The following is a 22175-nucleotide window of genomic DNA, read 5'->3' as shown; positions in this document are numbered from 1 at the left end:
TTTCTCTCCCTTCCTCTCTGTGGGAAATCAATAAAATATATTAAAAAAATATATATATATTAAAAAAAAAAAAGATACCATTAAGAAAATTAAAGACAAGCTAGACTGGAAGAACATATTTATAAATCACATTTCTGATTAAAAACAAACTTGTATCCAGGAATATAAAGAATTCTTACAATTTATAATAATAAAAGCAAAATATGCTAATTAGGCCAGGCATCCTTCCAGATGTCCTTCTGGACGACCTTCCGGATGAAGCCAGGGCTGTGAGGGAAGCCCGGGTCCCAGGTGCCTGCCGGCAGCCAGAGGGAAGCCCGGGTCCCAGATGCCTGCCGGCGGCCAGAGAGCAGCCTGGGTCCCAGGTGCCGAAGGGAAGCCGGTGCCGGCAGCCAGGGAAGGCCTACTCTTGCACGGATTTCGTGCATCGGGCCTCTAGTTCAATAATAAGAACATAAACAACTTCATTTAAAAATCAATGAAGAGTTGAATAGAAATTTCACCAAATGGCTGAAAAGCTCATGAAGAGATGCTCAATATCATTGGTCAATAGGAAAATGAACCACAATGACATACCACTACATTGGTGACAATAAAAAAGGCAGACAATAACAAGTGTTAGCAAGAAAGTGAAGAAACAAGAACCTTCATAAATTGTTGGTGGGAATGTAAAATGAAATAGTCACTTTGGAAACAGCTTGGAAGTTCTTAAGAACTTAAATGTAAATTTACCATATGACCCAGTAATTCTTCTAGGTTTCTAATCTAGAGAAATAAATATATGTCCATACAAAACTTTGTATGTAAATGTTTACAGCAGCATTATTCATAAAAGCCCAAAACTGGAAATAATCCAAATGTCCATCAACTGATAATATAGATAAACAAATGTGCTATATCCATGCAATCTATACAAAATAGGAATTGCAAATGTCCAAAAAGCAATTAATGAAACTCATTTCCAATTTAAAAAATATCAAAATAAAATCATCTATCTATATATATAAAAGCCTAAGCAACCAGCTGATCAGCCGACTGTTCAACTGGCCGGTAGCTATGATGCACACTGACCACCAGGGGGCAGATGCTCAATGCAGGAGCAGAAACCTCAGGCATGGAACATGGAACAGATTGATGAATCTCAAAGGGAAGGGAGGAGGGGGGAGGGCGGAAGAGATTAACCCAAGATCTTATATGCATACTAGAGGCCCGGTGCACAGATTTGTGCATCGGTGGGGTCCCTCCACCTGGCCTGTGGGGATCAGGCTGAAACTGGTTCTCTGACATCCCCCGAGGGGTTCCGGATTGCAAGAGGCACAGGCCAAGCCAACGGACCCCACTGGTGCACGAATCTGTGCACCAGGCCTCTAGTGTAATATATTCATCAATTAGCTTAGCAACAATTAAGAAGAGTGACACAATTCAGTATTGCCAAGGGTGTAGGCATTCTTGTACACTGTTATTAGGAATATAAATTGTCTTTCTCTTTGGAGACTGACTCAGGAGTATCAGGAGTACCTAAAAAATTTAAATGTAAATACCCTTTGACATCTCCTCAATTCCACTTATAACTATCAGTCTTACAAAAATATTTATACATGTGCCAAGACTAATAGCAAAAAAGAAAGATATTTAAATGTCCATCAGCAGGGCACTGGTTAAGTAATTTGCATAATTCACACTACTTTCAGCCTTTAAAAAACAAGGTCAATATATACCTGCTGCCATGAAAAGAGCTCCAAGCTATATCCTTAAAAGAATAAAACAACAAAAACAAACAAGTACACACCCAAAGTCAAGAGCAAAAAGAAATATCCCACTTCTATAAAAGAAAATACATGTCTTTGTAGGATCAAATTAATGTTTCCAATTCTCCTCTCCCAGTAAGTAGAACATATATCCCTGGAATCATTCCTGAAGGCTTGGCCTTATGACTTGCTTAGGCCAATGGAATGTGAACAGAACTGAATGTACTAGCTTTAGTCAGAAGCTTTAGAAAATACTGCATGTATCTATTTGCACCCTCAAGTAGCATAAACTCGGGAAGCTTGCCAGCTACATACAATAACTTAAGAAAAGTTGAGTAATACAATGTATTACATGAAAAAGGTCCCAAAAGATACATATCAAATTGAATTATGTGTTTGCCTATGTGGGGGACATTGATGCTGTGAGAAAGAACTTTACATACTTTCTAATTTTTATGAGTCTCTATCTAAAAAAAACTGTTTAATAGAAAAAATGAAAAAAAGACATGCTCAAAGTAAAAGTATCTGCATTAGTGTGGTAGAATAAATTATTTTTCCTTTTCTCCAGTTTCCAAATTTTCCATGTTTTAGTAAGTGTTATTTTTTAAAGTTTAAAAATAAAAACTAAGACTCTAACATTAATTTAATGTAGTAAAAAGACCCATTATCATGGTCATAATAACTACTGTATTATGTGCTGGTGGCAACCTCAAAGTGCTTTGAAAATTATGCCAATGATCTTTTTTAGCCATCACAATGACACTAAAAGGTAGGTATTTAATCACTCCGATTTCAATGAAGGGAAGCAGGCTTAGATTACTTCTACTAAAGGACACACATAGTGAACAGTGAATCAGAAACAGCCTTTTAGACTCTAAATCTCCAAATCCTGACTGCTATAATGACAGTGTGATCAAAACACTATGTGAAAACAAAAGAGGTAGTGATTCTGTTTGGAAAAAGAAAGGATTGGTTCCAAAAGTATTTGCCTGTGTGAACCATTCTAGTAGCTTTCTGTGTGAATAATGGAAATGATGGCCTTCATTTTGTAGTCAAATATTTGTCACTAAATTCCCAGAGAAATCAATGTGAAAATAACCATTTGTTACTTTTCATGATCATTTATGTCAACCAAAATACATTAGCAGGTTCAAAAGATACAAATATATTGCTATAAGCAGTTATATTAGTATCAATTTAATAAGTATTTCTGATGAGAAAAGACACAGTTTTGAAAACATATACTCCAGGGACTAAGGAAAATATAAATGCACACAAATTTGTTCTGTTAAGTTATGCAAAAAAGGCTAAGCTTCATCCACTCTAATAACTAAAGATGGAAGAAACTAAATGTTCTTAATCTTAATCATAAGATAAGCATTTGGCCTGAAAAAGGGTCAGCATACCTGGGAACATTATTATTTGAATCTTCACTTTCATTTGCCAGGCCACCAAACAAATAGCATTTGTTACCATACAAAGAAAAGCTATGTCCAAGCCGAGGACAAGGAGGTAAACCAGAAGAAGGGGCATGGGGTTTCACTTTTTTCCATAACCAACGACTTGCCTAAAAAAGAGCATAAATACACTCAGACAAAATCAGGAAAGTATTCCTATATTGCTAATAGTATAAAATCATACTAATGCATTTAAATCTGAATCCAATCAGAAGACTCCAAAAAGGTACTTTTGGGACAAATGACAATTAAGCAAATAACTTCTGGAATTAAAATAAATGTTTCAAAAGAAATTCTGTCTAATCCTCCATATTCATAAATTTATTTTAAATATGTTTTTATTGATTTCAGAGAGTAAGGGAGAGGGAAAGAGATAGAAACATCAATGATCAGAGAGAATCATTGATCTGCTGCCTCCTGCACGCCCCCTATTGGGGATCGAGCCCACAAAAGGGGCATGTGCCCTTGACTAGAATAGAACCTGGGACCTTCAGTCCCCAGGCTGACACTCTATCCACTGAGCCAAACCAGCTAGGGTCATATTCACAACTTTATACAATGGCAAATCAAGCTTATAAAAATAAACACTAACAGTCCTAAAATATTTTCCAAATGAAACATTAAATATTATATATAGCTTTAAGATTAAATGTAATTTTTAGTCTTACTTTCTGAAATTAGGTACTCCATTAATGGTATATATTTTATCCTTTAAATAAGCACAAAGACAATTTAACAAATCAAACTCAAAAACTTATTCTCTAGCTATACATGCTTTCTAAAACGATTTTTAAAATTAGTTGCTTGCAAATAGGTATAATCCACCTACATCTGCCAATTACCAGATGCTCTCATGTTATATTTTTAGGCTTTTGTATTTTGGTGCAGTTCTTCAACTTCAGCCTGCAACACAAGCACCTGGAGGGCTTGTGAAAACATAGATCATGGCCCTGAGAACATATGCACAATTCAGGAATAAAAGTCAATTAGGTCTGTGACAGTGGACTCTGGTTTAGTAGATTGTCAAATTGAGAAAGGATATGTAAAACTGCTATCCTTCTTTTGTATGTCTAGCCAGAAAAAAAAAGTTTAGTGTGAGGGTAACTATTTCTATAACTAAGGCAGAGGTTTTCAAAGTATTATCTGGGGACCAGCAGCAGCAGGTGAGAACTTGGTAGGAATGCATATAGCGAGGTTCCACTACAGACAATATTAATCAGAATCTCTGGAGGCAGGGCCCAGCCACCTATGTTTTCACAAGCCCTCCCAGTGCTTCTGCTGCAGGCTGAGGTTGAAGAACTGCACTAACATACAAAGCCATAAACATGTAATATGTACAATGATGCTAAGTAACAGATATCTTAATGATACAAATGTTCCACTGGGTATTGGAAAAAGATTACATTAAAAACTAGTTTTTCAGTGAAGTGGAAATAATTTCTTCTGAACTATACAAGGTGAAGCTCACACTATTTTCAGTATGTTAATGAAATATTTTGAAGAATTATGAGCAATATCATTGAAATAATAAATCTGAAATACACTTACTTGTAACTCATATAACTCATTGCTGTATCTTCCATATTCAACCATTCCCCCAAATACTAATATTCTGGTACCATCACAGACAAATCCATGGGCAGCACAGCCTGGAGGGATGTCTCCTCTAACAGCTGGTAGGAACCACTGATTTGTAACTAGTTGCCAAAACAGAAACAAAATTAAAAGCAATTATTTTATTTATTTATTGGCACTTGAGGGGGGGGGCGCAGGAAATGGGGGCGGGGGGAGAGAAATAAACATTGATTTGTTGTTCCACTTATTCAGGTATTTATTGGTTGCTTCTTGTATGTGCCCTGACCAGATGTCAAACCTGCAACCTTGGCTTATAGGGACAACGCTCTAACCAACTGAGCTACCTGGCCAGGGCCTAAATGCAATTTATCACAAACTATGAGTATGTACTTTATGTATATCATCTACATCAGTGGTCCTTAATTGGGGATGATTTTGCCCCTCACCCAGGGGCAAACCAGAATTTTTTAGTTGTCATAACTGGAGGGAGGGGGATGGTGCTACTGGCTAGTAATGGGTAGAGGCTATGGATACCGCCAAACTTACAATTAAGTACAGTGCAGTCCCCGTCCACAAAGAATTCTCTCATTCAAATGTCCATAATGCTGCTGCTGGAAATCCCTGATCTACATCATGTAGCTCTTACGAAAACCCTGCTGGATACCATCATCTCCGTTTTACAAGTGAAAAATCCGACAGCACGGATTCTAGGAAACTGGCGGAACAAAACTCAAACCAGGTCTAACTTATCCCAAAGCGAAAGCTTTACACCACATTGTCAAATAACGTTTTAAAAATGTTTTCTATTGACTTTGGAGAGAGAGAGGAAGGTAGAGAGACACAGAGAGAAACACATCAGCCGGCTGCCTCCCACAGGCGCCCCCACCGGGATCCAACCCGCAGCCTCGGTGTGTGCGCCCGGACCCAGGACCCGAACCCAGCACCTTTCCGTGCACAGGACCGAGCTCCCACCAGCCGAGCCACGCCGGCCCGGCAGGGCCCAGACAACTTTAGCACTTCCTATGTCGGGGTGCCAGGAGAAGGGGAGGGTGAGAAAAATAAAATGCCCCCTATTCCGCCACCGTGTTAGCCTTTCAGTGACCACTACGACTGAGCGGCCGGGTCCAAGAGAAGGGACTGTGGCCCAGACCCCACATTCAGGAGAATTAGCCTTACACCGAGGAAACCGGCTGCTCCCGGCAGCGGGCGCATTTACAGGTGGGAAAAATGAAGCCCGACTTCCTTTCTAACCCGCGGAGGTGCTCCAAGGCCAGGCCTCCCGGGCGAGGGGCGCAGGGGACGTGCGGTGGCGCGCGGGCTGACCGTCCCCTTCCCGGGCGGAGCGGCGGCTCACACCCCCCACTGTGCACCGACAGGCGCTGCGCCACCCCAACCACTTCCCCGACAGTTAAGGGGGTTACCAGCGGAGGTGGGGGGATCTAACCTGCCACCTGCCCGAGACCCGGCTGCATCGGAGTGAAAGCACCAGCAGCCTCTGGGTTTCCCTCCGCACCCCAGCCCCCAGCCTCCCTTCCTCCCGAGAGGAAAGAGGGCGAAGACCGGGAAGGTCCGGAGGCGCCTGGGTTTGGGGTTGGTTTGGGTTTTTGACAGAAGAGGGACCGGGGGTGGACGAGACTTGGGAAGGAGGCACAGGCGGTTAGAAACAGCCACCCTCGCGCGCCGACGTCCGCTAGCGATGGCGGGGCGTGGGGGGGGTGGTGATTGTCGGGACCGCACGCCGGAGGGCCGGCGCGTCCCGCTCGGGGGCCGGTTCCGCCCGGGGGGGGGCACCGGGGAAACGAAGCTGCCCCCCAAGACACTGCGGGGCCCGGGCCGCCCGGCCGAGCCGCGCCCCTCGCCGCCCGCGGGAGGAGGCGCTGACCCGGCGGTGACAGCTGTCAGGCCCCGGCCGCCGCCTCGCCTCCCCTCCCCCTCCGCGGCTCCCACAGGCGGGGCCGGAGACCGCCGCCGCGCCTACCCGTGTTGTAGACGTGCAGCTCGTCCGCGATGCCCTCGTTGCCTCCACCGAAGATGATCATCAGCTCCCGGATGGCCACGGCCCGGTGTCCGTGCCGGGCGCGGGGGACCGGCCCCGTGAAGGAAGAAACCCGCCTCCAGTTGAGGAGGCTGGGAGCCGCCATCTTCCCAACCCCCGCCCCTCTACCCACAATGCCGCGCGTCGCTCGGGCGCCTGGGCTCCCGGGGGAGGGCGGGGCCCGCCTCCAGCTGTGCGCGGGGGTGGCAGCGGGGGCGGTCACATGACGGCGGCCGCCCCGGGGCAAGGCTGGAGGCCAGCGGGCCGCGGAGGGGGTCTAGCGGGGGAGCTCGCCCCCACCCCCGGGCTACATCGCCGGGCCGGGGCAGCGGGGCCACAGGTTTTGGGTGGGAGGACGTTTCCTACCGACCAAGTCTCCCCTCCCCACCCGGGGCCCCGCGGTTTGTGTGCGCGAGAGAAGGTGCAGCGTTTTCCTTTACGGCCGCCTTGAGCATCGAGATGTGCGGGCGGGTCAGACCCGTTCAGCGGTCACAGCTCCGAGGGCGGAAAGCTCGCGTAGAGGCTCGAGGCGTCGGGACGCGGGGAGGGGAGAGCGAAGTCTGTCTCCGCGGAGGCGGGACGCGCCGCCTGGGCCGGGGGATGCCCTGGAACGCGGGCGCGAGGGAGGGAGTCTGGACCACAACCGCAGGGAGGAAGGGAGCTGAGCCTGCAGAGGCCGCTCAGGACGGGCAGGCTTGGCGATGACGTTCCAAGGGGCTGAGGAACGGCGAGCCCCCAAAGGTTCTGTTTTTGTTCCGTGTAAGCAGGTGAGAGTTATACGCAGAGTCGTGTTTTATTGCCGACAGGTGAGCGTCCTCCGTTGCCAAGCACCGTCCTCATGGCCTTGGCTGTCTCATTTGATCCTCCCAGCAATCCAGGGAGCGGGTACTGTTACCTCCTTTTCGCGGTGGCGAATGAGGCACAGAGAAGGAATTGTCCCCGGGGCTCCGAGCAGAACAGGATGGGGAGCAGGGTTCAGGCGCGGGGTTCTGATTGCAGAGCCCCTACCCTTCACCACTGAACCGCCTCTGATCGTGGTTAGATGTAACCCTTGTAAGTCAGGCTCGGCTGCTTTGTGACCTAGTCCTACACAGAATCACACTCAAAGAGACACCAGTCAAGCCGGAAAAAAAAAAAAAATATTGGAAGCAATTAAAACCCCTACCTCAAACTCTAAAAAAGCAGGAATACACACAACATCTATAAAATTTCCTAACATTCCTTCTTCCTCCTCTTTGGTCATTTTCAATTTCTCTCCTATGCCGAGCGCAGCCCCCTTTCCCAGCTCCCTCTCTACCTTCTCATCCATCTAAACTTTCTTCTGAGGGGTGATTCTCTACCTTTTTAAAAAGGAATTCTCACTGTTCTTTTCAGCTCCTGCTTCTCAAGTTCTCCTTCTCACTATTGCCCCAGTTTCAAACAGGGTCAGAGAAAATTTGGGAAGGGAGGCGAAAGATGGCTGGAAACGAAGGGGGATATGAATATTTATGTAGGAAGGTTTTCTTTGTCACATACCAAGGGGCCCTTCAATGTTTCTGTTATAAAGTTTTTATGTATCTAAAACAAAACTGGAGAAGGGATAGAGCAATATGTTTTTCATAAAACATAAGATATTTGATTAAGAACTGTACTTCAGCCCAGCTTGTGTGTCTCAGTGGTTTGAGTGTCAGCCTATGAACCAGGAGGTCACGGTTGGATTCCCAGTCAGGGCAATGCCTGGGTTGCAGGCTTTATACCCTGTGGGCGATGTGCAGGAGGCAGCTGATCAATGATTCTCTCTCATCACTGATGCTTCCATCTCTTTCTCCCTCTCCCTCTCTGGAATCAATAAAAATATATTTTTTTAAAAGAACTGTAAGGTCATTGTTAAAATGTCCAACTTTTATGAGTCATTATGTAAGTAGATGGTAAGTTTTTTTTAATGTTCTTTAAGAAAAAGATTAAGAGTAAAATTAAAAAGTTGCAAACTGCCCCAGCCAGTTTGGTTCAGTGGAAGGGTCCCGGGTTTGATTCCTGTCCAGGGCACATACCTCAGTTGCAGGCTCCTCCCTGGCCCTGCAGGAGGCAACCAATCGAAGTGTTTCTCTCACATTGATATTTTTCTCTGTCTTTCCCTCTCCCTTCCACTCTCTCTAAAATCAATGGAAAATATCCTCAGGTGAGGATTAAAAAAAAAAGTTGCAAACCCAATGTTGATATTTAAGTTAAACAAAACTAGTGTATGATATTTGCAACTTATAAATGGTTGGTCAGATAAGGAACTGCAGGACAATGGAGGAAGTATGTATCCATTTCCTAGGACTCCCATAACAAAGCACCACCAACCACGTGGCTTGAAACAACAGAAATGGGCTGTCTCACAGTCTTGGAGGCTAGAAATCCAAAATCAAGGTGTCAGCAGGGCCCTCATCCCTCTGAAACCCATAGGGGAGAATGCTTCCTTGACTCTAGCTTCTGGTGGGAGCCATCAATCATAGGCATTCTTGGGCCTGTGGCTGCATCACCCCAATCTCTGCCTCCGTCGCCACAGGGTATTGTCCGTGTCTGTCTTTGTCTCTTGTTTTCTTATACATTCACCAGTCATATTGGATTAAGGCCCATCCTAGTGACCTCATCTTAGCTTGATTACATCTACAAAGACCCTGTGTCCAAAAAAGGTCACATTCACAGGTATTGGGTGTTAAGGGTTTAACATATCCTTTGAGGGCACACAATTCAATCCATGACTAAGTGCTTAATCCAATGGGAAAAATACCTTTACCAGATCAGCTTTGACTCATCTCTGTTTAAATGACAAATCTAGACTAGGGCCCCTGTTCCCAAGAAAGCTACCTTCAATCTTGGAAACTACAGGATTAGAAGTTAGCACCTAGGAGGAGAGTGTAGAAAGGGAAGAGAAGAAGCCAACATTTAGGACGTACAGACTGAGGAGCCAGAGAGGTCAAAAGGGAACTGGATGAGGGTGATGTCAAAGAAGCCACCCATGAAGGGGATTTCACAGAGGCGGAAGTGGTTATCAAAGCCAAAGGCATAGAGAGGTCAGAGAGGAAGAAGACAAAAAAAGTGTCTATTTGATTTGAAAATTAGGTTATTAGTGGCCTAGATTAAAATGCTCAGCAGAGTGGGAGGAAGGAAGGCAGAGAAGATCGAAGAATGAATAACAAGTGAAAAAGTGCAAATAGCATGTGTAGTCCACTTTTTACAGAGACTCGCCCATGAAAGGAAAGAACGAACAGTGGTTGGAGGAGAGAAATGGGTGCAGGGAAAGCTGTTCTTAACATCTTGATTGTCAGTCTTTCTTTTTTCAACTAGATCCTTCTTTAGGGTCACAATCAAGTCTCATTTTGGGCTGCTAAAACAAAATACTACAGACTCAGTGGCTTATAAATAACAGAAATTTATTTCTCCCATCCAAGTACTAACCAGGCCCGACCCTGCTTAGCTTCCGAGATCAGACGAGATCGGGCGCGTTCAGGGTGGTGTGGCCGTAGACTAGAAATTTATTTCTCATCGTTATTGAGGCTGGAAGTCCAAGATCAGGCTGCCAGCATGGTCAGGGTCTGCAGGTTGCAGACTGCTGACTTCTCCCTGTATTTTTACATGTTGGAAGGGACCAGGCAAGTCTCTAGGGTCTCTGTTATAAGGGCACTAATCTCATCCATGAGGGTTCCATCCTCATGACCTAAGCACCAAAATACCAAAAGCCCCACTTAATGATAACATTGCCTTAGGGGTGAGGTTTTCAACAGATGAATTTGTGGAGGGACATAAACATTCAGAACATAGGAAGAGAAATGTCATTTGGAAATGCTTTCTGCCACAAGTAGCAGAATATTCAACACATAGTAACTAAAAGGTAAGGCTCATAATTATCTTACATAAGAAATCTGGGGTAGGTGGCTCCAGAGTTCGTTCAGCACTTCGATGGTGTCATGGTTCTGAGTGGTTGCTTTGGATTTCTCTCGATCTTTCCTTTGTGGTCATAAGAAGGCTTTTGCAGCCCTGGGCATTGTGTCCTCACATAACATGCCCAAAGGCATGAAGCAGGAGGATAGCCAGGATGGAGAAATAGGACTTTCCTTTTGCAGGGACAAAAAGCATCTTGCCCACAAGCCACCCAGAACCCCCAGGCCTTTGGTATATTAAGATGACGTTAGCTGCAGTGACAGAAATATATAAAAACAAAATAATAATGGCTTTAAAAGTTGCTGTTTTTTTCATGTAAATGAATATTGGAGGTGGCATTCCAAAACTGGCATGGCAGCTCTGTTTCACAAGTCCTCAGGAATTTGTAGATTTTAAAGCTTAGAATTCCTCCTTCCAACTCGTGGCCCAAGATGGCTGCTTCAGCTCTAGCCATTTCATCCACGTTCCAGCCAGCAGGAAAGAGCAAGGGAAAGGAACATTCCCTTCTCCAGAACACATCCTGGGATTATACATATTTTTTCTATTTATCCCATAAGCCAATATTTAGTCACAGGCCAGTTGAAGAAGTTTGGGAAATATAGTGTTTTTCTTTTAGTCCTCACCTGAGGATATGTTTTTATTAATTTAATTTTTTTTTTTTTTTTTTTTTTTTTAGATAGAGAAAGAGAAACATCCATGCAAGAGAGAAACATCAACCAGTTGCCTCCTGAATGCACCCCAGCGGGGATCAAACCTGCAACCTGGGTATGTGCTCTGACCAGGAATCAAACCTTTCAGTGTATGCAGCAATGTTCCAACCAATTGAGCCACACCAGCCAGGAAATGTAGCTTTTATTTAGAACTAGAGGCCCAGTGCACAAAATTAGTGCATGGGCTGGGTCTCTAGGCCTGGCCAGCAATCAGGACCAATAGGGGCCTTCTGGTGCCGGCTGGGGCCTTCCTTCATTCCATGCCACCCCTGGGTGGTCAGCATCACGTCTTAGTGAGTGATCGAACTCCTGGTCTCCCAGTCAAACTCCTGAGGGGACTTTGCATATTATATATATATATATATATATATATATATATATATATATATATATATATATAGCCATGTACTCAGGTAATATTCAAGTTTCTTGGTGGAGCAAAATCCTGGAGGATCAAGAAAAGATAGACTAAGGAGTACACATAGATTTACATGTATATTAAGGTTGAATATATATTTCTGTATTATAGATTATAAATTATATAGATAGTTATATGCTTTAAAAATAGAATATAAGCCCTAACTGATTTGGCTCAGTGGATAGAGCGTCAGCCTGCAGACTGAAGGGTCCCAGGTTCGATTCCAGTCAAGGGCACATGCCCCGCTTGCAGGCTCGATTCCCAGTAGGGGGTGTTCAGAAAGCAGCCAATCAATGACTCTCATCATTGATGTTTCTATCTCTCTCACCCTCTCCCTTCCTCTCTGAAATCAATAAAAAAGTATTTTTTAAAAAATAGAATAGAAAACAGAAAGCTCTTTTGGACAATACTGTTCTAGCCTTTTTAGATTACACTAGAGAAGGTACCTTCATCTCTCATCACTTTCTCTCCTTCACACCTGCTCCCCCATATCAAATACCCATCATCTACCTGGACTGATAATATAGCATAGAGGTTAAGATCATGGGGTTTAGAATCCAAGAGGTGCAGCCTTTCATTAGCTTTTTGATCTGGGTCAAATTATTTATTGTCTTTGAGCCTCAGATTCTTTTTCTATATAATGGGGATGATGCTAGCATCTATTGCTTAGGGTTATTTAAAGATCAAATGAGAGAATAGATGTAAAACACAGGCAGCCCTTGCCTTGCATGGTGGTGCTGTTCTGTAAAAATGACCATGCAAGCTTAAACACTGCAAAGGGGTCTTCTCAATGAGAAAAATCACAATTGTTCGGTGACCTTTAAAATTTCTGTCAGAATGTTTAAAACTCTCCCTGTTGGCTTTAAATATCTAGGGAAATGAAAAGTTAGCTAACCTAATATTTATTCGCCATTCTGTAATTTAAAACATTAGAAACATGGAGAACAAGATGTTTTAATTTTGTATAAAACTTACCAAGAGGACCTTCTTATTACTGTACAGCGCGAGCAGCTTTTCTGTGCCTTGGCAAGTTGGCAAATTGGCGTACTCCTTTCTAAATTTGGATCAGCTTCCCATATTTTATCCTTCACACTTTCAATGTCACAAAACACCTTGGAGAGTTCCTTCGGTGTGAATTTTTCGCTCACTCACTTTCTCTGCAACGTCTGCCTCCTTTTCATCACCACCACTTTCCTCGCTTACGTTCATAAATTCACTTTTACTAACTTTTCCTGGCTGCATATCTAGAGTTGAATAGTTATAGCTCACGGCCATTTACCTTGGATTTGGACTTCACTCCCACCGGGATCACTTTTTGTTTCTTTACTACACTTTTATCTTTATTGGTCAGTTCTCTCTGTTGCCCATATTTGTAAACATCACATGGGTTTATTGCTGGGTGGGAAGGAAGCATTGCAACTACACACTTTGCTGTCTATACCTAAACTGAACAACAGATTCCAGTGACCAGTCAGTCACCAACAGCCACTGTGTCAAAGAAGTGACATGAGTGGCCGCTGATTCTGATGTAGCTCTGCGATTTGCACAGTTGCTTTGAAAAGCTAGCCACAACGTTTGCACTTATGGGATTACAGTTATTCTATGGCAGTGATGGCGAAACTATGACACGCGTGTCAGAGGTGACACGCGAACTCATTTTTTTGGTTGATTTTTCTTTGTTAAATGGCATTTAAATATATAAAATAAATATCAAAAATATAAGTCTTTGTTTTACTATGGTTGCAAATACCGAAAAATTTCTGTATGTGACACGGCACCAGAGTTAAGTTAGGGTTTTTCAAAATGCTGACACGCCGAGCTCAAAAGGTTCGCCGTCACTGTCCTATGGTGACAGATTTGAACTGCGTTGCTTGGGGGAGAGGGATGATGTTATTGAATTACACCGTGGTAACTGAAATTTGTGCTGTTGCCATGCAAACAAGCACAGTGCTGCACTTAAGCAATGCCTGGCAGGTAGGTAGCATTTGGGGAGTCGTAAATGGTTTTACTCCAGCAGCAGCGTTTTCATTACATCATTACCGTTTCTACTCCTCCTTCTGAGCCACCGAGGTACCTGCCTCCGAGGGAGGGACTCACACTGGGAGGCAGCAGACAGTGCTGTGTTTTCGGCCAAGAGGATAAACTGCACGTCCGAGGGATACCTTAATTCAACTGAGGACTCGGGCCAAGGGTTTTTTGGCAGAGCTCTGAGGAGAGGTTTTGGGGAGTGCCAGCGGGTCGACTGGACTCCAGCAGCAGAGAGTCTGGGCAGGCACTGCTCCCAAGATGAAGGGAGCAGATGGTGTCTGAGAGGCCTGTTCACAGATTGCACAGCTCTGGCCATGGGTCTTGGCTGGAGCTGTGGCCAAGGCGTGGAGAGGGCAGCAGGCAAGAGCAAGGCAGAATTCTATGCCAGGGAGAGCTTACACCAGTTACAAGAAAGGAAATTGGCACAAGAGCCAAGGAAGAAAAAAAAAACGGTCATCTTGTGTGGGAGAGAACCCAGGTGCAAAGAGTAGGGTGCAGGAGCCATTGTGCAGATCGGGGTAACAGGGGACCTAAGCTCCAGACAAGGAGAGGACCCATCGTTGAGCTCCACCAGGCAAAAGAGGGAATTGGGGCTCCTATAGTTGTGCTTCCTGCCCCACATGGGTGATCTTGGAGCCCAGCCTAGGGAGACAGAGGCAATGAGTAGAGGCTTGTCAGACCAACCAGCCATTGAGTGAGTCACTGCTACTGCAGAATACGCTCTCCTTTCCTCCCAGTCACCTTTATCAGCTTTAATAAATTTTTATCGAAGGTTTATCTATAACTCAGCAGGGCAGGCCCATTGGGCAAGAAGAAATGATGACCATTTGACTTTCAGCAGAAAAGAAACATGGAATACTAATGAGCCAGATATACAATATATTGACACCACAAATTTAAAATGCACGTGAAATGCATCAAGGTCACACAGGACTGCATTCAGGCATAGGACTGCATTCAGGCATAGGACTGAAACATGACCAAAGTGACTTAGCACAGAGGGCTTCTTTTCCTCATTTAGCAAGATGTGTCCTAAGTAGTTAGTTCAGAGCTGCCGGGTGGCTCCCGATGCTACCAGCGACTCGGGCTCCTCCGTTGTCCTTGCTCTGCCCTCTTAACACGTGCAAGGCTGCTGGCCACCCTGTGCAAGGATATTTCTGTTTGCTTGTACAGATCAACCCTCCACTCTTCAACCTGTTCAGTGCCCTGAGAGGCTGACAGAAGTCGATTACATCACTTGAGCTCCCTTGCCCTCTGACTTCCATTTGGGTTTGGCCGATGGGAGGCACCACCAAGAGGAGATTTTAAGGTTTGAGGAATTCGCCCTCTAGTCCCTTCTCTTTGGGTCAGCACCGGCTGCCGCTACTGGGCTGCCCTGTTCATGCAGCCACTTCCTCGCAGTCCTGCTAACCACTCCCTTCCCTCACCCTTCAGGGCCAGGGGCAGTGATGGCTCCCTGCATTTTCTAACCCCAGGCTACCGAACGATCTCTTAACCACATTTCCCTAACACCTCCAACTACACACTTCAAATGGCCTTTTTTTTTTTTTTTTTCCAAAATCTCCACCACTAGCCTATTGGATTGAGCCATCTGTGTCCTGCCAGACCCCTCGCTGACTCGACACTGCAGTCTCCATGCACAGTCACTGTGACCATATGCAGCAGCCCAGCGTGGACCTTGATCCTCAGAGCTGCAAGATGCTCCTCCACCTCCAGGCATCGAAGTTGGATTTCAGACAGGAAGAAAGGGCAAAAGGTACCACACGCTCTCTGCCAGGAAAATGTAGCTTTCTAGGAAGTCAGACAGCCGCTCTGCTCACAGACACTCTAGCTTAGGATGTCTGAGAAGACGACTATTGTTAACCCTTAACGGGCACCTTCTGCCCGAAAAGATAGCGTTTCTATTTGAAGGGAGGAAGCAGAGAAGGTTATTAAGTAGGCTACCAGCAGTGTTTGCAACATTGTATAACTGACTCACTTGGATTTTTGTTGTTGTTGTTATTGTCCCAAGTATATTACTGTTACATTTCATTTCCCTTATTCATACCGTGCGTTTCTCCAGACAACAACAGTAATAACCTCCATGTATTGAGTCCTTGATGAGGGTTTTACATGCATGATGCCTTTTAACCCTACCAGGGTCCTATGAGGGGCATATGAGGCTTCCCTCCTTTATACTGTAGATGAGAAACTGAAGTGAGATTTTTAGTAACACACACACACACACACACACACACACACACACACACACATATATATATATATATATATATATATATATATATATATGGCTTGAGCTAGCACCTAGGTCTGTCTGTCTCCGGAGCCCATGCTGGTAGCCACTGCACTTATACCCCATGTCTCTTTCTGTCCTCATTTCTTCTCCAGGGAAGAATATGTACATACTGTGTAGAAATCTAGGTCATGGATAATACGCCTCTTGCATCCTCAGGACATTGCCCAGCAGAAATAAAGGAGAAAGACTCTAAGTTGGAGACGGCAGGGGGTCAGCAAGAAAGTGTACGAGGATCAATGACCAGAGAGATTTGGGTCCACATAGAAGTTAATTTGAATAGCAGGCAGGATCTATGAAAACCACATAATCATTATTCCAATTCCAAGTCCTCCTCTTGAGTGCTTTGGTTGTCCTCCTCTCTGAACTCACTTATTCAGGAGCTCTTACACTGGGTCAGGCATCCTGCCAGGTGGATGAGAGATACACAGGAGAAAACACGGTCTTCGGAGGAAACAGAAATGTCAGGAGGTCGCTTGGAGTGTTGGAGAGACCGGCCTGCTGCTCCTGACAGCACACAATTCTGGAAGAGCGGTGGCAAGCCCGGGGCAAGGAAATGCTGATGCTATTTTTGCTCATGTGGGTGCAGTGAGGACTGGAACAAGAGTACTTAGTGCACAGTACCCTGTGCTGCCACTGCACCTTCTGACTTCCCACAGGACCAATGCATAAAAATGCTTTTGCTGCAACTAGAGATACATATCTTACAACCATGCCTGTTAGCTAAAGCATTGACTAGAGTTGTGGTTTAAAACAGAGTCCAACTACACCATCCTGGCCTCTGTGGCTTGATTGGTGGGAGCATAGTCCTGTACACCAAAAAGTCCTGGGTTCTATTCCCACTGAGGGCACATGCCCAGGTTGCAGGTTTGATACCTGGTCGGGGTACATATGGCAACCGATCGATGTTTCTCTCTCACATTGATGTTGGTCTCTCTCTCTCCCTTTCTCTTCCTCTCTCTCTAAAATCAATAAAAAGAGGATTTTTTAAAAAAAATGAGTACACCTTGCTGGCAGTCAAGAAAGAAGAGGACTAAAAAAGAATGTCAAGCCAGGTCCAAAGAAAAATGACACACTTGCTGGATTGTAGGAGGGCTTTGGGATGAGAATACAAAAGGGAACGCCACCAGGACAGACAATAATTCTATACAAGCAGTGACCTGATGCTGCAGAGACCTGGTGGGGTCCAACCCCAGCAGGTCCAGGGGTCCCCAAAGGTGTGGACAGAGTCGGCGAAGAAGGAATGACACGGAGACAGCGTTCAGGTGATCATCATAGCCAGGTTCTGTAGCCAGGTTCTCTAGCCATGTTCTCTCACTAGGTTCTCCAGCCAGGTTCTGTCTTTTTTTTTTTTTTTTCAAGCATGTTTTACTTTATTCCTCTCAAGAACATAAAAATTATGAAGGGGAACTTAACAGGAAATTTAAAAAATGTAACACAATTTTTCCTTTTAGTAGTCCTTGGGTAGTTATGACAGAATAGGTTCCACTTTCTGTTTGTTTCTTTGAACAGGGATTTTGATCCAAAGTTTTGTTTTTAATATCTGCTTCTGCCTCCCCTTCTATCAGATCGGCTTCCTCCATGGCCACCACCCCTGGGTGCTCTGCGGCTTGAACTGCTGTAGGAATCACGTGGAGGAGGGTACCCCCTTTCCATAGAAGGGGGAAGCCCTCTTTCTTGTCTGCCAACCCAATCACGACCACTTGAGTAGAGGTCACTTCGGCTGCTTGAATAACTGTCTCGACTTCCACCATATCCGTCACGTGAGCTGCTGTAATCATTATAGCGACTGCTTCCACCATAAGATGGCAGGGGCCCTCGTGTAGTTGGAGCACTACGTGAGTTACCATAACTGTCATATGAATCCCTGTAGGAGCCACCGCTTGGATGATCTGAATAGTCATGATCATGACCATAGCCGTCTCTATCACTATAGCCTCTTTTTTTTTTTTTTTTTTTTAATATTTTTATTGATTAAGATATTACATATGTGTCCTTGTCCCCACGTTACCCTCTACCCCCCACGCCCCCCACCCCCGCTCATGCCCTCACCCCCCCCGTTGTCCATGTCCATTGGTTAGGCCTATATGCTTGCATATAAGTCCTTTGGTTGATCTTTCCCCCTTACCCCCACCCTCCCCTACCTTCCCTCCAAGTCCCGACAGTCCAATCAATGCCTCTCCGTCTCTGGATCAGTCCTTGTTCATCAGCTTATGTTGTTCATTATATTCCACAAATGAGTGAGATCCTGTGGTATTTATCCGCTCTCAAGTTCCATCCATGCTGTGGCAAATGGTAAGAGTTCCTTTTTCTTCTTCCTCTTCTTAAAGAATACCTTTCAGCATTTCATATAATGCTGGTTTGGTGGTGATGAACTCCTTTAGCTTTTTCTTATCCGTGAAGCTCTTTATCTGACCTTCTATTCTGAATGATAGCTTTGCTGGATAAAGTAATCTTGGTGGCAGGTTCTTGCTATTCATCACTTTGAATATTTCTTGCCACTCTCTTCTGGCCTGCATGGTTTCTGTTGAGAAATCAGCTGACAGTCGTATGGGTACTCCCTTGTAGGTAACTGACTGTCTTTCTCTTGCTGCTTTTAAGATTCTCTCTTTATCTTTTGCTCTTGGCATTTTAATTATGATGTGTCTTGGTGTGGTCCTCCTTGGATTCCTTTTGTTTGGGGTTCTCTGCGCTTCCTGGACTTGTAAGTCCATTTCTTTCACCAGGTAGGGGAAGTTTTCTGTCATATTTCTTCAAAAAGGTTTTCAATATCTTGCCCTCTCTCTCCTTCTGGTACCCCTATAATTCTGATGTTGGTACGCTTGAAGTTGTCCCAGAGGTTCCTTACACTATCTTCATATTTTTGGAATCTCTTTTCTTTTTTCTTTTTCGGTTGGGTATTTTTTGTTTCTTTGTATTTCAAATCTTTGACTTGATTCTTGGGATCCTCTTTTCTGCTGCTGGATCTCTGTAAATTATTCTTTATTTCAGTCAGTGTATGCTTAATTTCTAGTTGGTCCTTTTTCATGTCCTCCATGGTCTCCCTATACTTATTGAGGGATTCATTAAATTTATCGGCGGTTTCCATAAAATTCTTGAAAAACCTTATAACCGTGGCCTTAAACTCTATATCCAATCGTTTGCTTTCCTCCATTTCTGCCATTTGTGACCTGTTTCTTTGTCTCCGCATTTTGGTTGCTTCCCTGTGTTGATAGAGTGGCTTTGTGTGCTAGGTGTCCTGTAGGGCCCAGTAGCTCAGCCTCCCCAGTTACCTGAGGTGGACACTCTTGGTGCACCCCCTCGTGGGCTTTGTGCACAGTCTTGTTGTAGCTATGCCTTGGTTGTTGTAGGATCACTGGGAGGAATTGACCTCCAGGGCAATTGGCAGCGAGAATCAGCTGCCCTGATGATGCTCAGCTGTGTAGCAATGCAAGCCGCTGTGGGGCCTGGGCCTTCTCTTGGAAGCTCTGAGTCTATCTGGCCCGGCTGCGGTTAGGTAATTACAGGTTGCAAATGGCCGGGGCATTCATATGCAAAAGCCTCTGCCGCAGCCTGGGTGGGGCGCGGTCTCAAGGAATCAAAGGGCTGAGAAAGCAGCTATGGCGGAGCCTCAGCCCTGCCCTAAGGAGTCGCGGGTCCCAGTGTCCCGGCAATGACTGCAAGCACCTCTGAGGGAAAGCTGCTCTCAAGCTCGCCCGCTGCCAGACAGTCCAGTATTTCCCCGTATGAGCCCTGGGTCCCCAGAGACTTCCCGGAACCGGATTTCAGAGCCGTCGGGAGCTTGTGTCTCCCTCCGGATTCAAAAAGACAGCCGCGTCCTCAGGTGCCAGACCCTTTCCGTGCGCGCGCGAGCCCCGTACCTCTGCACGCCACCTCCGCAGCTCCTCCCGCTCGCAGTGTGCTTTTCTCTCCTTCTAGTTGTAGAATTTACACTCAGCCAGCCCTCCTGTAGCTCTGGATGATGTCCACCTTGTGTTTTTGATGCATTTATCGATTGTTGTGGGAAGCAGAAATTTCCCGGTGTTTATCTATGCCGCCATCTTAGTCCCCAGTCTCCACTATAGCCTCTTGATGGATAGTCATCACGTGAACTGGAATGACCATAATCACAATAAGTATAATCTCTTGGTGGTGAAGCATAATCTCTTGTATCACGGGAGCTTGGGTAATCTCTACTTGAGTAGCTGTCTTTAGTAGAATATCCATCATCTCTTGGGGACAAATAAACATCTCTACGGGAAGGCAGGGTTTCCCTTCGAGGTGGGCCTCCATAACTATCTCTTCCACGAGATACAGGAGCTCTTCCTCCCATTCCACTGCTGCTGCGAACTGGACCTGAAGGAGCAGATCTTTTAGCTGGAGGACCCCCACTTCTCAGTGGTGGTCCTCTTTTCACTGGAAGTGGTCCCCTGGAAGAACTCATGTTAAAATTCATGGAATAGCCACCATCATCCATGTGCCCTCCACGTGAGGGAGGTCCCCTGGTTCCTCCACTTCCTCCTCTTCTGCCTCTAAGACCCCTTGGATGGCCTCTGCTTCTTGGAGGTGGAGGTGGTCCACGCCTACCAGTTTCAAATGATGGTTTGGTGGCTTGTTCTACCTTGATGATTTTTCCATCTAAGGACTTTCCATTCATATCTCGGGCTGCATCCTTAGCATCTGCTGGGCTTTCAAAGGTGACAAAAGCAAATCCTCTCGATTTGTTGGTTTCACGATCTTTCATCAAGAGTACTTCCACTATCCGTCCATATTTGCCAAATACAGCTTCAAGGGTTTTCTCATTTGTTTCTGTATTGAGGCCACCAATGAAGAGCTTTTCTGGGCGATCAGCTTCAACCATGTTTCCCTCCTGGTAAGAGTCGGAGGGGTGATGAAGGTTTCAAGCTCCTACGAGCTCACTGACAGGGGCTTCCTAGCTGCTCAGCACAGGGAGGACCACTGGCTCCGAAGACAGAAGAGAGAACCTGCAGGAACTACTGCGCCATATGTTGGGTTCCAACCCCAGCAGGTCCAGGGGTTCCCAAAGGTGTGGATGGAGTCGGCGGAGAAGGAATGACACAGACACAGCATTCAGTTGATCAGCAGCCTAGCCAGGTTCTCTAGCCAGGATCTCCAGCCAAGTTCTGTCCAGGTTCTACCTTTTATTGTCTTGTTACATCTGTATTTATACCAGTTGATTTTAATCCTGTCAATTTCTATTCCAAAGGTTAGGGCGTTTCTTATCTCCATTCCAGGGAGTAAAGATTATGTAGCTTAAGGGTGATTGTTCGTAGTTAAAGTGATTAACTACCTGCCTCGAATTTAGTTAAGGGGTTTTATTCCCTCCCTAACTTCAGGGAAAAATCCCTACCTGGGGAAACAACCTTTCTCGGAGAGGTGACCTTGGTTAAAACACATAGTGCCAAGAAGGTGAGCAAACATATTAAGAACAGTATGCCATATACGCCAGGTCCCTTGAAACATATGCTGTGCAGATGTTTCTTCCCTGCAGTGACTGTGTCAAGCAGCAAGGATGGACCAGCTTCCGGCAAAGACCAAGAGAAGAATGCAATCACTATGGATGCAATTGAACTCTAGGGTTGCTGTCAGAAACCCCAGTATCTGAAATATGCCTCAAGTAAGAAACAGTTGAGAAATGCTGAACAGGAATTCCAGTCCTGGATTCATCACTAATTTGCTTTGGGAACTTGGAGTTTAACTTGTTCAAAGCCTCAGTTTGCTCAGCTGCAATTTGGGGCAAAACACAGCTGTTCAACTTACTTGACAGGAATGTTGTGAGAATAAAGTAGAAGATATGAAAAACACTTTGCCCTTTAAAAGTTCTGTACAAATTCAGGATATCCCCCCTCTTCAAGTTCAAGTCTGAAAAAACAACAACCCACGAAATCATTTTTCTTACAATTACTGTTCATTCAGTATAGTAGACACTAGCCACATTAGCTATTAATTCTTCTTAAAATGTGGCTAGTGCGATTGAGGAACTGAATTTTAAATTTTATTTAATT

At 45.1% G+C, this 22175-nt stretch overlaps 2 protein-coding genes across 19 annotated transcripts in view; both read right to left on the bottom strand.

Moving 5' to 3' along the window:
* The window catches only part of HCFC2 (host cell factor C2), a 44458-nt gene extending 37527 nt beyond the window's left edge, over positions 1–6931 (bottom strand). For 13 of the 18 annotated variants that reach the window (XR_004965861.1, XR_004965865.1, XR_004965862.1 and 10 more), the window contains exons 1-3: positions 6759–6931; positions 4754–4902; positions 3155–3315 (exon numbers count right to left, since the gene is read on the bottom strand). Coding sequence is in view for 11 of the 18 variants with exons in the window: in XM_036297993.1 (XP_036153886.1) it covers positions 3155–3315; positions 4754–4902; positions 6759–6921 (473 nt within the window). In the remaining 7 variants the exon portion in view is untranslated. Of the gene's footprint in view, positions 1–3154; positions 3316–4753; positions 4903–5326; positions 6525–6758 lie in introns of those variants that run through there. The other 5 variants (XM_036297992.1, XM_036297996.1, XM_036297997.1 and 2 more) reach the window with 5 other exon arrangements.
* A 10572-nt stretch (positions 6932–17503) lies between these two features.
* On the bottom strand, positions 17504–21118 carry LOC118650920 (RNA-binding motif protein, X chromosome-like). Its single transcript, XM_036299471.1, has 2 exons — positions 20236–21118; positions 17504–18107 (listed from the first exon to the last, which is right to left on the bottom strand). The coding sequence occupies exons 1-2, from the start codon at positions 21008–21010 to the stop codon at positions 17707–17709; spliced, it is 1176 nt and encodes a 391-aa protein (XP_036155364.1). The 5' UTR covers positions 21011–21118; the 3' UTR covers positions 17504–17706.
* Positions 21119–22175: the final 1057 nt, after the last annotated feature.

This window comes from Myotis myotis, unplaced genomic scaffold, assembly GCF_014108235.1.
Source record: "Myotis myotis isolate mMyoMyo1 unplaced genomic scaffold, mMyoMyo1.p scaffold_m19_p_3, whole genome shotgun sequence".
Lineage (NCBI taxonomy): Eukaryota > Metazoa > Chordata > Mammalia > Chiroptera > Vespertilionidae > Myotis > Myotis myotis.
Note: the sequence above shows the minus strand (reverse complement) of the source record. Positions and strands in the feature narration are given on the sequence as shown.